Consider the following 13,899-nt stretch of genomic DNA (forward strand, 5'->3'; position numbering starts at 1 on the left):
GTTCAAACCGAAACTCGAATCTCACTCTAAACGCAACATAAATGAAGGTACGCTCATCAAAAAAGTATAAAACTAAAGCAAAAAGTATAAAATCATACCTCCATATCAGCGTTATTTACATTAGGTCCCTTGTAAACGTTGACTCAACAGCCTGTTGGTTACTCAGGTAACCACTAGGGAGAGACATTACAACGTCTTGTTCGGCTCACGCACACACCAGATGTCACCAAATGGGGAAAAAACGTCACACGTCTGTGGCATGCAGTTGTTTACTTACCAGTCTAGAAGAAGCGTTGAGAAATAAGCATGGAACGTCATTCCTTTGCTCGCCAAGTGCAGTCTTCATCGGTGGAAAGCGCTATTTATATAACCCTTTTAATAATAGGGTTACCCTTGGCCTTAAGTTTTGAATCATCTGTGTTCGAAGACAAACCACAATCTTGTTGTGTTATTACCGGCACTTGTTTGAATAAGCGACTATTCCACATTTTTCGTTAAGTAATAGGGTGTATTCCCATCACATGAACTAGGATACTGTAACCCAAGTCAATGTTAAAGGGTAACGGAAAGCAAATGCTGACCCAGCGAACTCACCTTCTGGACACAATGAAGAATTTTGAATAAAGCAACATGTCAGAATATGAGTAGGGGCAAACACCAATTCATATTTATCTCAGCGTATCCCTTTAAGTTTAGATAAGAAAAGATTACATGATCATTATTATAGGAGGTGGGTAGGTTTAGCTACCAAACCAGAGCGGTTTAAACAGCAAAATCAGACCCGGGTAACAGAATTTGAGCAGAACTCTGTTTAATATGAAAAGATTCCTCAATTGTAGAGAAGGGTGTACACTCACACGCCGGTCACATTATACATCCCTGGGTACTGAGTGTGTGTGACACACACACACACACACACACACACACACACACACACACACACACACACACACACAGGTCTGAACAAATTATTAAAAATAAACTAAAATAGGCGGGGGCGAGGTGGGTGAAGTCAGAGCGGCATGCTTCTCCCCTCCACGCTGATCTCGACGGCGTGGCCCATCTTGGTGAGCCATTTGTCCACACGAGAAACTCCCTTCTTCATGGGTCCCTGGGGGGCAGACACGCATGTTAGTTTGACTGTTGTGTCACCCTTGTTACCGTGACAACAATCTCGCTGAGCCCACGCACAGCAGCCAAGACCCAGGAAGCGTTTATAAACAGCAGCCTCGCTTCCTGTAGTCTATAGGTTGGTGTAGTGTATAGTGTACTCTAATCTATAGGTTAGTGTAGTGGTCTGTTAAAATGAAGGCAGGATTCTACAACAGTTGCACTTTTAAACTGAACCCCAGCATAAATTGACTCCCAAACCAAGAAGTCCTTGTAAAAACAACAGTTTGTAAAACAACAGCTTGTCAAGATCCATGAGAAGATCTTTAACCAAAGGTTTGTTAACCCACTGCTTGTTAACCAACCACTGTTTAAGATTAGTTCAAACCCATTGCACCCAAGACAGTGTTCAGTGAAAAAGAAAGGATGGCTTCCAAGAATAGGACCTTCCGTTCATGAATACCGAGAGATTAAAGAGGACAGGGATCATATTTTCTCTCCCATCAATTTGTCAGTTTTCATGTTAAACCGTAAATCATTGTTTTTTGTGTGATTCAATGTGGAGGTCCTGTTCTGTCTCCCATGGTCAAAGCAGACTGTAAGTCGGGCTTTGGTTGCACATGCGGCTGGTATTTACTGCCATCGACGCCACATTGGCCTTGATCGTACATCAACGTCGCCCCCATATTTACGCATGTCACCCTCAAATATGGGGACGATGTCGACGTATCGCAGCAACAGATTGAAGCTGTCAATCAGTGCGTTTACATGACACTCAAGAAAGTCGACTTATTGGCTTAGTCCAACTATGATTGGATTACTAAGATGCATGTATACACCTTAGTCGAGCTATACTCGAATCGAATTGGCTTACTCATAGTCGAGTTAAGACCCCTAGATAATGCTATTCATAGTCAAGCTAAGCGTGCATGTAGCCAATCGAATTGGCTTATGCGTTGATTTGCATTCTGCGCATGCTCGAGATCTTTTCCCGGGGCCGTGAGCTGGAAGTAGAAGGAGACGATAGTCTTGTTGTTGTAGTCGCCGCCGTCGGATAAGGGATAACGAGAAACAGCGATTTATTTAAAAAGGTGGCGCAGAAGATGGAGGAAGCCGGTGAATGTAGTTACCCCCTATAAGAATTGTGTCCCGGCCGCGGAAGCGCGCATGGCATGCATTCATTAAAGGTGGAAGCACACAGACACTACGCTTCCATTTCACCCAAGGCTGAATTAAAAGTACATGTTTTTCTAAATGTGGGTCATCAACAAGGTTGTAAAGTAGTAACTTCAGGCACATCTGTCAAAATAAATGTTTTTTTCTCCCGACGTGTTTACGATCTTTATTCATTCATTGCGCCGCGGCGGGGAATGTATACGGACGGGCGGCGGAGGGGCTGCTCCGGTGGGAGAGAGATGTTTTCAGCAGACAGCTGTCAACTAACTTTGGGTCGGCGATTTATTTAAAAAGCTGGCACAGAAGATGGAGGAAGCCGGTGTCGTGCCAATGTAGTTACCCCCTATAAGGAGTGTATCATCATCAACGTGCATTCAGTACACACTACGCTTTGATTTAACCCAAGGCTGAATTAAAAGTCCATGTTTTTCTAAATCAACAAGGTTGTAAAATAACTACGATCTTTATTCATTCATTCTCTGATATTATGAATCTTACAGACTGTGTCGGGTTCTCCGACTCTCTGGTACTTCCACAACAAGTAAAGACTCCTAGTCGGGTTTATCTCGCCCATGGGGAAAAGGAATTGGGGGAAATTAACTTTGGCTTTGACTCTCTGAAGTTCAGATTGAAACGCGACATGGAGGAGAAAGCAATGTTTCAGCAGACAGCTGTCAGTTCACTTCGGGTCCATATCATTTCTCCGACGCTCCATGCTCCATGTTCCTATCGGTCGTATGCGGACTGCTCAGCCGGCAGAGCAGCCGGAGGAGTCGGCATACAACCGAGAGGTCGGAACAATGGAGCGTCGCAGAAATGATATATACCCGAAATGAACTGACAGCTGTCTGCTGAAACATCGCTTTCTCGAATGAGTTTGTTGTTGCTGGTGACGTGAAGAGGTCAACCGGTGGCTCTATTACCACTAGTTGAAATGGGCACAGCGCCACCTATCGTACCGGGGCATAACACGCTTTGACCAATGAATCGATTTACTCACCGCCATGTATACGCGGACAATTGCAGTTGTCCAATTGAGGAGCATAATCGAGCTATGGCTTTAATCGAATTAAGCTGTGCATGTAAACGTACTGAATGTGGCGTCTATGAATTTATGTCGATGCTTACTGTCCCCTATGGATAGCGGCAAGTACTACAGGATGGTACTTACTGCCCCCTATGGGTAGCAGCAAGTACTACAGGATGGTACTTACTGCCCCCTATGGGTATCAGCAAGTACTACAGGATGGTACATACTGCCCCTATGGGTATCAGCAAGTACTACAGGATGGTACATACTGCCCCTATGGGTAGAAGCAAATTCTACAGGATGGTACTTAGTGGCCTCGATAGGTAGCAGCAAGTACTACAGGCTGGTACTTACTGCGCCAAATGGGTAGCAGCAAGTACTACAGGCTGGTACTTACTGCCCCCTATGGGTAGCAGCAAGTACTACAGGATGGTACTTACTGCCCCTATGTGTAGCAGCAAGTACTACAGGATGGTACTTACTGCCCCCAATGGGTAGCAGCAGGTACTACAGGGGCATGTGGTTTCCCTGCACACTGATCTTGATGGCTCCTTGCAGACGACCCCGTTTCTTCTGCTCAGCAAAACGACGCTTGTGCTTCTCCAATCGACTGACGCCTTTCTTAAATCCACTCTGAGGAAACAATCAACACACAAAGCTTAAGCAGCGTTGTGAGTGCATACAGTCCCTAACCCATGTATCACGTTAAAACCGTATGATTAGTATAAACTAACTTTTAAAGAAAATGAAAAACAATTATGCACAGTACAAACCAGCATGAATAAGAATTATGCACAGAATAAACTAGTATGAACAAGAATTATGCTATGAACCAGAATAAACTAGTATGCATCAGACTTCTGAACAGTATAAAGAACCAGTATATCTATAGTGCAGGGATAAACTCACCCTGCTGGACTCCATCTCTATGTTCCACTTGGGCCGGACTACGTAGTCCTTGTTAGAGGGCATTGGTACCCTGGCCCGGGCACAGAAGCCTGGTTCCCCAGGTCGCAGAGCCCTGTTTGGGGGGAGGGCGTTAGGCACAGGTGGGGATGAGTGGTGGCAGGTTTTGGAGGAAGCGGTTGAGGTGTGATCTTACTTTTCCTCTCCAGTGAGTTGCTTCTCTAGGTCCCGACGAGGAGTCTGACCGCCAGAACTAGCGAGAGGAAAATACAGGGGGAGGGAGAGAGACATAGAGGGAGAGAGAGGGAGGGAGGGCGAGACAGTCAGCACAGAAAACACACCTTGCTGCTCCAGGACTCAATGTGCCCAGTTTGAGTTCCTGGTAGTTTTCTTTTAACTCACCTCAACTAACCCTCCATACACCATGTGTCAGTTTATATTTGAAGTCAAACAAGCTCCTGAAGGCGCATTGAATGTTACACACACCAAACAACAGTTTATTTTTTTTTCTTAAGGCTGATTGGTTGTTAGACACACCATGTGACAGTGGCAGTGGAGTTTTTACATGAAAACAAGGCAGGCAGCAACAGAACTGCACTGCTAGAGAGCGGAACCACAGTGCAACCATGCAGAGGAACCTGGTTGGAGGAGAGAAGACATCAGGCTCCGGCGCCTTCACCTCCTTCAGTGCCTGACTGCAGAACCAGGATGAGGATGGAGGTGAAGTACCAGGGATGAAGAGGGAGGAGGTGGAGAACCAGGGATGAGGAGAAGAACCAGGGAGGAAGAGAGGGAAGAAGTGAAGAACCAGGGAGGAATAGAGGGAGGAAGGGAAGAACCAGGGATGGATGAAGAGGGAGGGGGTGAAGAAGATCAGGACTAGGAGTCTGGTTAGAGCCTCAGGTAGGGTCTATGGTAGGGGTTGGACTAGTGATCAGGTTAGAGCCTCAGGTAGGGTCTAAGGTAGGGGTTGGACTAGTGATCAGGTTAGAGCCTCAGGTAGGGTCTAAGGTAGGGGTTGGACTAGTGGTCAGGTTGGAGCCTCAGGTAGGGTCTAAGGTAGGGGCTGGACTAGAGGTCAGGTTAGAGTTTAAGGTAGGGGGTTAAGGTACGGCTAAATGTTAAGTAAAGAGGTTATGGTATAGTTAAAGTAAGGGTTATGGCAGGGATTAGGAATGGGTTAAATTAAGGGGTTACGGTATGGGTTTAAGTAAGGATTAGGGTGGGGGAGACGTGTCAGGTAAGTGTTGGCCCAGACCTTAGTCCTCTCTTCTGGGGCATCTGCTGGTCCAGGTCTCTCTGCTGCCGTTCCTCCCGGGTCATCCCCTTGTAGTTGGACGTCAGACCAAAGATGGGTCGAGACCACTCGTCTAGGGGTTGAGAAAAGAACCCAATGCTCAGTTAGCTTGCTGAGAAGAACCATACTACTAGTTTATCGATCTCTAATATGAAACACCTCCTGCTGGTCTCCTAACTGGAACCAGAAATTCAAACACATTACTCCTCTTTTCCCTCCCCTGGCTTTCAGATAATGCCAGGTCAGATTTCAAGGTGCTCCTGCTTACCTATAAACTCCTAAACAGATCAGCCCCATCCTACCTGAAGGACCTAATTATTTCCCATTCTCGCCCCTCTCGGATTGGTTGTAGAAAAGTTGGTTCAACATGTTTTCCATAAGGGTCTTACTGATGAGTTTAAGAGCCAGGTCTTTGTTGGGTCGCGACTCCTTGGGGTGTTTGTAGAGGAACATGACCGCACGTCCGATCCCGCTGTGTTTTAGAGTTTCCTGGCTCACACTGGGAAGCTGGGGAACAGAACACAGAATGGTCTAGTGGTTACGTCGACCTGGGTAGAATGATCAACTTCCTTGAGCAGGATACCCCTACCACCTTCTTTATGACAAGGATCTAGAGCAGTGCTCACCACCTGCGGATTCTAGAGTAGTGCCAACCCCCTGCAGGATCTAGAGCAGTGCTCACCCCCTGCAGTGATGTAGAGAAGTGCTAACCCCCTGCAGGATCTAGAGCGGTGGTTGCCACCTGCATATTCTAGAGCAATGATACCCCCGGCAGGATCTAGAGCAGTGCTTGCCACCTGTCAATTCTAGAGTTGTGCCAACCACCTGCACAAACAAGAGCAGTGCTTACCTCCTGCATGATCTAGAGCGGTGCGTACCCCCTGCAGAATCTAGAGCAGTGCTATCCCCTGCAGATTCTAGAGCAGTGCTTACCTCATGCAGGATCTTGAGCAGCTCGCCTCGGATGCGAAGGGCTGGGAGGCTCTTGTCTGGCAAGGGGCCGATCCACTCCTTGATGGCAGTCATCACGCCGCTGTCGATGAACGTCTCCTTCAGATCCTGCCTGGAGACAAGCTGCCGTTACACTCCCACTCGGTGCTGGCCCACAGCCCCTTCAAACACCACCATACTAGATGAGGAGGTGCTGTACTAGATGAGGAGGTGCTGTACTAGATGAGGAGGTGCTGTACTAGATGAGGAGGTGATGATGTATGAGGAGGTGCTCTATGTGGATACACTTGATGAGGAGGTGCTATACTAGGTGATGAGGTGCTGTATGTTTACTTCTTGAGGTGCGTGACAACCGCAGGCAGCAGGGTGAGTTTCTTCAGTGCCGGTTTCTTCTGACTGTTGAGCGTTCTGTCCTCCTACACACAAACACACACATCAAACACAATCAGGGGACTTATTGTGGGCTCATGAAAGTACTGGGGGGCTGCTATTGTGGCAGTATAAAGGTGGCAGGGGACTCTTATTGTGGCGGTATGAAAGTAGCAGGTGACTTATTTTGGCAGTAATCGGGGACTCCTATATGGGCAGTATAAAGGTAGCAGGGGACTCTTAATGTGCCGGTACCTCTGCGGCCTCGTTCATCTTGGTTATCATCGCGCTGACGACGTCGTCCGCGTCGCTGATAAACGTTCCTCCATCTCGGTTCCTCCTGCGCTTCCCCCCTGCTGCCTTCTTACGCGCCAGCATGATGTCAAAGTCTGACATCATGCTGGTGCTGGGGGAGAGAGAGCACGGGTCAGTATGGGGGGGGAGGGAGCACCGGTAAGTATGGATGAGAGAGAGAGAGAGGTCAGGTTGGTTTCTTACTCTTTGCCACTGCGGTCGACTCCTTCATCAGAATCAGAGTCTTCCTCAGCTGGCTGGTTCTCTACCTTCTGCTGCCCCTCCAGTTCCTCCTGGTTAAAACCCTATACACACACATTATACACACACACACATCATACACCAAATCTTGGTAGACTGAAATTCACACACAGACACGTTCTCTTGGGACAGGACGTTTTTGCAACAGGACAGGAAGTTGTAATTACCGTAAACTCCTCTTCCTCCTCATCTCCTGACTCTCCAAAGATGTCCGCTATCATCTTCCTAGAACACAGAAAGTCGGATTTGAATATATATATACCCTTGGTATATCAGTCACGGGTCTAGTACAGTACTGATACTACCCTAGATCCATCTATGCTACTAGCCTAGACCCGCACTGATACTGTGACACAGACCCAGTGGTGACACTACCCTAGACCCAGTGGTGACACTACCCTAGACCCAGTGGTGACACTACCCTAGACCCAGTGGTGACACTACCCTAGACCCAGTGGTGACACTACCCTAGACCCAGTGGTGACACTACCCTAGACCCAGTGGTGACACTACCCTAGACCCAGTGGTGACACTACCCTAGACCCAGTGGCGACACTACCCTATATTCAGTACAGATAGCGGAACAGTGACCCAGTACTGCAATTAGCCTAGAGCCAGTACAGATACTGTACCCTAGTTCGGAAACTGTAACATAGATCCAGTGGGGCCGGTAGTGATACAGTAATCTAGACGCATTGTAAGCGTAATAGAGCCCCCCGCAGGGTTCTGGCCTACTCACTCTTCCTGGTCTTCTCCAGACTCGCTATCACTGCCAAACAGTGTCTTCTCGTCCTTGGTCTTGGCAGGGCCATCCTCATCTTCGCTGTCCGAGCCAAGCTCCCTCAGCTTGGCTGCCATGTTGCGGTCCGGACCCTCGGAGTCCGAGTTCTCCTCATCAGACATGGCTCTGCTGCGCTTCACTGAGAAGTCAGAAGCGCTTCATTCAGAACCACTTTCCATATGGAAACTCCCTTTGCATTCATGAGCATAGCAATAGAAAGACAGTCCATATATAATCACATGAATGGAGATTGTGGTTTGATGGGCTGGTCTCACCTGGTTTAGGAGCATCGTCATCTTCGCTGTCTGATAGGACGGCCTTCTTCCTCTTCACTACACGCACACACACAAACACAGACACACAAAATGTAGTTTGCTGTGAAGCTGGTTGTGGCACACAGCAAGCAATCTATCTGGAGCAGACTCAGTCTCTTGTTTCGTTTTCCGAATTTGAACCGACTTGTTTTTCCGTACGTCTGGGGTCTGAAAGCCCTGATGTGGAAGTGTACATGTTGGCAGGTCTTGGAAGATCGTTGTTGTGTTTTCTGATACCTACTGAGCTATACAAGGAGTAGAACCACTAACCCTGCACTAGGACCCTGGACGATAAATCAACATTAATATCAATCACGATAATGGTGATTTGTTATTTTTTTATACATTTTCTGTACGGGCTGCCTGAAAATATTTTACCCGAATATCACTCCCTCAGCTCTACTCTCTCTCTAGCAGTTGTCTACATGTTATTTTATTTAAATCAATGTTCAGTATACTACCTCTAAAATGTTTGAGAGACCTTCGAAACCAGGCAATTGATGTGATGGGAATCACAGCAGTTATTTACATTATTCTTTTATTGTGTTTAAGAGCCATGTTTGTTTTATTGAACGTTTGTCACCCATTATTTTCTAATTATCTAAACCCGTCAATATAAAAAAAGAATATTGTGATATAATTTATGGCCATATCGTTGCTGAGCAGGGCAAGAGGCACAGTTAGCCATTCTGCCCAATGAGCTTAAAAATGTAAGAGGTTCCCGACCAATACATTAATTAAGTTGTTACACCATTTTTGGTTCAAGCAAAGCACCTAAAAAATTTGGTTTAACCATGCAGTGTTGGTGCCTTGCCCTACAGTACCTGGTCCAGCGTCTTCATCCTGGCTATCTTCTGGCCGTTTCCCCTTCTCCTCTTCATTGTCAGCTTTCCGTTCCTCCCCCACCTCATCCTCGCTGTCCGACATCATCACTGCCTTCCACTTCCCCCCGTCAGCCTCTGCTTCCTGCGTCCCAACAGCCCCCTCCTCCTCTTCATCGTCTGAGTGCAGGGCGGCAATCTTCTTCCTCGCAGGTGTGTCGCCGTCTGATTTGCCATCTGCCTTGGGGGTGGAGCTAGGGGAAGGGGAGTGGCTGTGTTTGGAATGGGGAGAGGTCCTCCTGTCCCCCTCACTCCCTCTGCTCTTAAACACAGAATCTTCTTCATCGCTGTCCACGGGCCTCGGCCGCTCTCCCTCTGAGTCACTGTTGTTGCCATGGTTATGCCCAGGGGCCTCTGACTCCGAGTCACTGTTTTTTCCACGGTTACGCCTAGGGGCCTCTACCTCGGAGTCACTGTTGTTACCACGGTTACGCCCAGGGGCCTCTCTGTCGGAGTCACTGTTGTTTCCACGGTTACGCCCAGGGGCCTCTACATCTGAGTCACTGTTGTTTCCACGGTTACGCCCAGGGGCCTCTACATCTGAGTCACTGTTGTTGCCACGGTAACGCCCAGGAACCTCTCCCTCTGAGTCACTGTTGTCACCACGGTTACGCCCAGGGGCCTCTACCTCTGAGTCGCTGTGGCCCCCAGCGGGGCCTTCGTTGTCGGAGCCACTGGCTGGGTGGCTGGTCTCCATGGGGTGGGGGCCGTCCTCACACTCACTGCCGTCGTCCTGAACAATAACAGAACAGCAAAACTTCAGCTTTTTATGTAGTGAGAGGAGTGTTTATGTAGTAAGGAGTGTACAAATAGTGAGGGAAGACTAGATCATGAGGGGAGTGGTTGTAGGTAGGCCTGTCAACTACTTTAGTATTCATTTGATGAAGGTGTGTAGTAGCCTGGGGTTATGGGGTTCGTTGTCATCAAAACCATTTACGTTTAAAATCAATCTGTGACTCCGCAGCAATCATGTTCACGGACAAGGTAATGTATCAAATGCCCTTTTCCACCGACAGTATCAGCTCAACTCGCCCCGGTCCACTTTTTTTTGTGCTTCCATTGCCAAAAAAAGTACCTGGTATCTGGTACCAGGTACTTTTTTTAGTAGCACCTCCGTCGAGGTTCCAAGCTGAGCTGGTACTTTTGTGTGACGTAAACAGGTGCAGTGCAAACAGAATAATCACAGTTAAAAAGTCAGTTAAATTGTGTCCGGCGTGGCTGGAGTCCACGGACCCACTCCCGAGGGGGACACGGATCAGTGTTTCGCCTTGTGTGTCGCTCCTTTCCCGGGGCTAGAGTTAGGCTCCGTGTGGTTGTGTGTGTCCGGCGTGGTTGTGTGTGTTCGGCGTGGCTGGAGTCCACGGACCCACTCCCGAGGGGGACACTGATCAGCGTTTCGCTTTTTCGTCGTTCCTTTCCCAGGGCTCGAGTTTTGCCTCCATCAACGTTACCATATGACAACAATAGACGTGCAGTCATTGCGTTTTTTATTTTATTTCCCATTTGCCGTCATAACCTTTCCCGGGAATCAGGAAGTAGTCTTCATCAGATTTCCCGGGATTAAAACCTAATGAAGACCCGCCCACGTTGAAGAGGTTATTTTCTACGACCCGCCCACGTTGAAGAGGTACTTTTTTAGATGGAAACGCGACGTGCCTGCAACCAAACCAGGTCGTGCCGCGCTAAGTCGTGGCGAGTTGAGCTGGTACTGTCGGTGGAAAAGCGGCAAAAGATGTATTCACGATACGTTTAAATCATGTTAATTCAAGTATCCAAACAAAGTAACGTTAACTTACTAAGTTAACGAGAGGAGTCGAGACACAAACTGCTGTAGATAACGTTAAATGGAGAAACATGTAACGTATCCAGTGTGCTTTTCTAAGGTAATGCAACAGCTACTAAAACATGCACACCTCTACAAGAAAGATGTAGACATGATGACCTGTGAACTAACCTCTGAATTATGTTTTGTGGGCATCGCCTGCTCATCTTCTGAAGCTGGGTGTTCGTCTTGTACAGGTGTACCACCGCCATCATCTGCAAACACACGCACCCCATCAATAACAAACAGACACACAATATACAATATATATATTACATATACAATATGAGTTTTTCGTGACTCTTCTATATAAGAGTATTTTATTGAAAACATATGCAGGAGTTTTTCGTGAGTATATATTATACCATATAAAAGAGCGTTTTAGTGAAGTCTATATAATTTTTTAATGAATATGATATTGAGCATTAATATAACTTAATATGAGAGCATTTCAGTGAGTTACATACCATATAGGAGAGTATTTTAGGGTGTCACGTTATAAAGAAACAAAGCGTCTTACCGGAGCGGCTGGCGGACACAACGTCGTCGTCCTCTCCGTCCATCTGTGTTATTGTTATTCGGATTATTGATAATGCTCGAGTTATATTCTTATCTTTAATAAACACGATACCTTAGTAGGTGCCGTGCTGGGATAAAGCCAGCTAGAATATAAACTTATGAACTAGAAACTCTGCGGTGTTGATCACTGCCATCAAAATGGCAGCGCTGCCTTGATATGCGCATGCTCCCTGTTGCTGTCGCGGGCTAGTGGCGTCATTGCAGTTCGTATCCTGGTGTTTTTTATTTATTTATATTTAAAAGTTTTTTGTATTCATATATTTATTTTTTATGAGTTAAAAGCAAGTAATAAGTTATGGTAAAATTAATACAATCGGCTTCTGCTTTTGCTATCTGTTATTTTCTCAATTTTTGTGACTTCCTTCTATGCTGTGACCTCATTATCACGCGACGTCATATCTGAGGAGCACGTTTTTGAGAGTTGTGATCAGAGCAGTAAGTTAAATTATTATTGTAAGTCAGATTGTCATGGGAGAGAAGAGCCGGCTGTGCCGCGTGTGGGTTGGATCGGAGACGGGGATTCTGAAGGGGGTCAGTCCGGCCAAGAAACAAGCCTTCAACTTTTCCGAGACCAGCAGCCTGAGCCGAGACCAGGAGGTTCGGGTCCTGTGCTGGGGAGACCCCGCCGAGACAGAGGTGCTAGTGGGCTCCGTGAACGGCACCGTGCGGACGTTCAGCACCGAAAAGGGGGTCTTTACGGAGACCAGGCAGTGTGGGGATGCTGATCAGGGGTTCTTCACCGGGCTGGCGGTGGCGGACTGCGGCCTGGTGACATGCGTGGAGACGGGGCGGCTGCGTGTGTGGAGGGAGGAGAGCAGCAGCCCCGTAGTTGACATCGACGCGGGGAAGAACGTGTGTCGTATGCGACAGAACGCTTCGCAGAAGAACCGGGTTGCCACGGGTGGGAAGGAGAACGGGCTGAAGATCTGGGACCTGGAGAGACCAGACACGCCGGTGTTCACAGCCAAGAACCTGCGGGACGACTGGCTCGACCTGCGGCAACCCGAGTGGCTTCGGGACGCCGCGTTCCTCCCGGACTCCGACAAGATAGTGACGTGCACGGGGCATCACCAGGTCAGCAGCACCAGTACTTTAATATCTATAGAAATACATATTGTGTATACAAGTTTATTTTAGGGTCAGAGATATTCCAATGTGGTGTCTCCATTAAAATATATATTCTACTGGAACTTGGTGGAAACCTACTACTATCCGACCATTTATTTCACGATGCATTCAAATTGTATATTTTGTTTACTTTATGTGGGTGTCCCATGGAAGCCCTTGTTTTGACCGTGTCTCTCTGTTGGAACCAGGTGCGTGTGTACGACCCTTCCACCCCTCAGCGCAGGCCAGTTTTGGAGGTTCGCTACGGGGAGTACCCTCTAACCTGCCTGTCTCTGGTGGCCGGGGCGCAGTCAGTAGTGGTGGGCAACACCCACGGCAGCCTTGCGGTGCTGGACCTCAGGAAGGGGCTGGTCCGAGGTTGTCTAAAGGGGCTGCAGGGGGGGGTTCGGGGGCTGCAGTGCCACCCCACCCTGCCCCTGGTGGCCTCCTGCGGCCTGGATCGCTTCCTGCGCATCCACAGCCTGGAGACTCGTGCGCTGGAGCACAAAGTGTACCTCAAGTCCAGACTCAACTGCCTCCTGCTGGCCAGCGGAGCACTCGGGGAGGAGGTCGGGGGGGACGTGGAGGAGGTGAAGGAGGAGGACGACGAGGTGTGGCAGAGCATGGAGCAGGTGGAGGAGAAGAGCAAGCAAAAAGCCCCAGAGGTGGAGAAGAGCAAGCGAAAAGCCCCAGAGGAGGAGGAGGAGGAGGAAGTAGTACAGGTGGAAGTGACGCAGGTGACCAACAGTAAGAAGAAGAAGAAGAAGGGCCAGAAGTGATGATGGTCAGAGCCTGAGGCTTCATGTTCTCCATGGCAATGATCAATGAACTTGGTTGGATAGCAGCACCCAGCCCTGCAGTCAGCCGACCAGGAGATGGTCCTTTTTTGGCCAGAAGCTGGTGTCTTTTGGACATTGAGGCGATGTGTGTGCTTGTATGCTCTATTGTAGATACATTTTCAGAAGATATTTCCTTAACAGAGTGTCTTCTCCTATATTTGTTGGAAGTGCATGAGTAAACA

At 48.1% G+C, this 13,899-nt stretch overlaps 2 protein-coding genes across 4 annotated transcripts; one reads left to right on the forward strand and one right to left on the reverse strand.

Annotated features, from left to right (window-relative positions):
* Positions 1–794: 794 nt before the first annotated feature.
* iws1 (interacts with SUPT6H, CTD assembly factor 1) lies at positions 795–11,912 on the reverse strand. 3 transcript variants are annotated; one of them, XR_014633408.1, is made up of 17 exons: positions 11,713–11,912; positions 11,325–11,407; positions 9,314–10,103; positions 8,451–8,507; positions 8,134–8,314; positions 7,562–7,619; positions 7,338–7,438; positions 7,095–7,245; positions 6,804–6,886; positions 6,453–6,582; positions 5,909–6,026; positions 5,481–5,592; positions 4,861–4,917; positions 4,419–4,475; positions 4,226–4,337; positions 3,757–3,949; positions 795–1,111 (listed from the first exon to the last, which is right to left on the reverse strand). XR_014633408.1 is itself a non-coding variant. In XM_084467336.1 (17 exons), exons 1-16 carry the CDS (start codon positions 11,753–11,755, stop codon positions 3,824–3,826), a joined length of 2,259 nt encoding a protein of 752 aa, XP_084323462.1. In that variant the 5' UTR covers positions 11,756–11,912; the 3' UTR covers positions 795–1,111; positions 3,799–3,823. The 3 variants fall into 3 exon arrangements, 1 of the variants encoding a protein (XP_084323462.1); XM_084467336.1 differs by having other exon boundaries at positions 3,799–3,949; XR_014633407.1 differs by lacking the exon at positions 4,861–4,917.
* A 265-nt stretch (positions 11,913–12,177) lies between these two features.
* wdr74 (WD repeat domain 74) lies at positions 12,178–13,845 on the forward strand. The gene is made up of 2 exons (XM_084466627.1): positions 12,178–12,845; positions 13,088–13,845. Exons 1-2 carry the CDS (start codon positions 12,240–12,242, stop codon positions 13,655–13,657), a joined length of 1,176 nt encoding a protein of 391 aa, XP_084322753.1. The 5' UTR covers positions 12,178–12,239; the 3' UTR covers positions 13,658–13,845.
* Positions 13,846–13,899: the final 54 nt, after the last annotated feature.

Source organism: Micromesistius poutassou (genome assembly GCF_964030765.1).
Source record: "Micromesistius poutassou genome assembly, chromosome: 4".
In the NCBI taxonomy this organism is placed as follows: domain Eukaryota; kingdom Metazoa; phylum Chordata; class Actinopteri; order Gadiformes; family Gadidae; genus Micromesistius; species Micromesistius poutassou.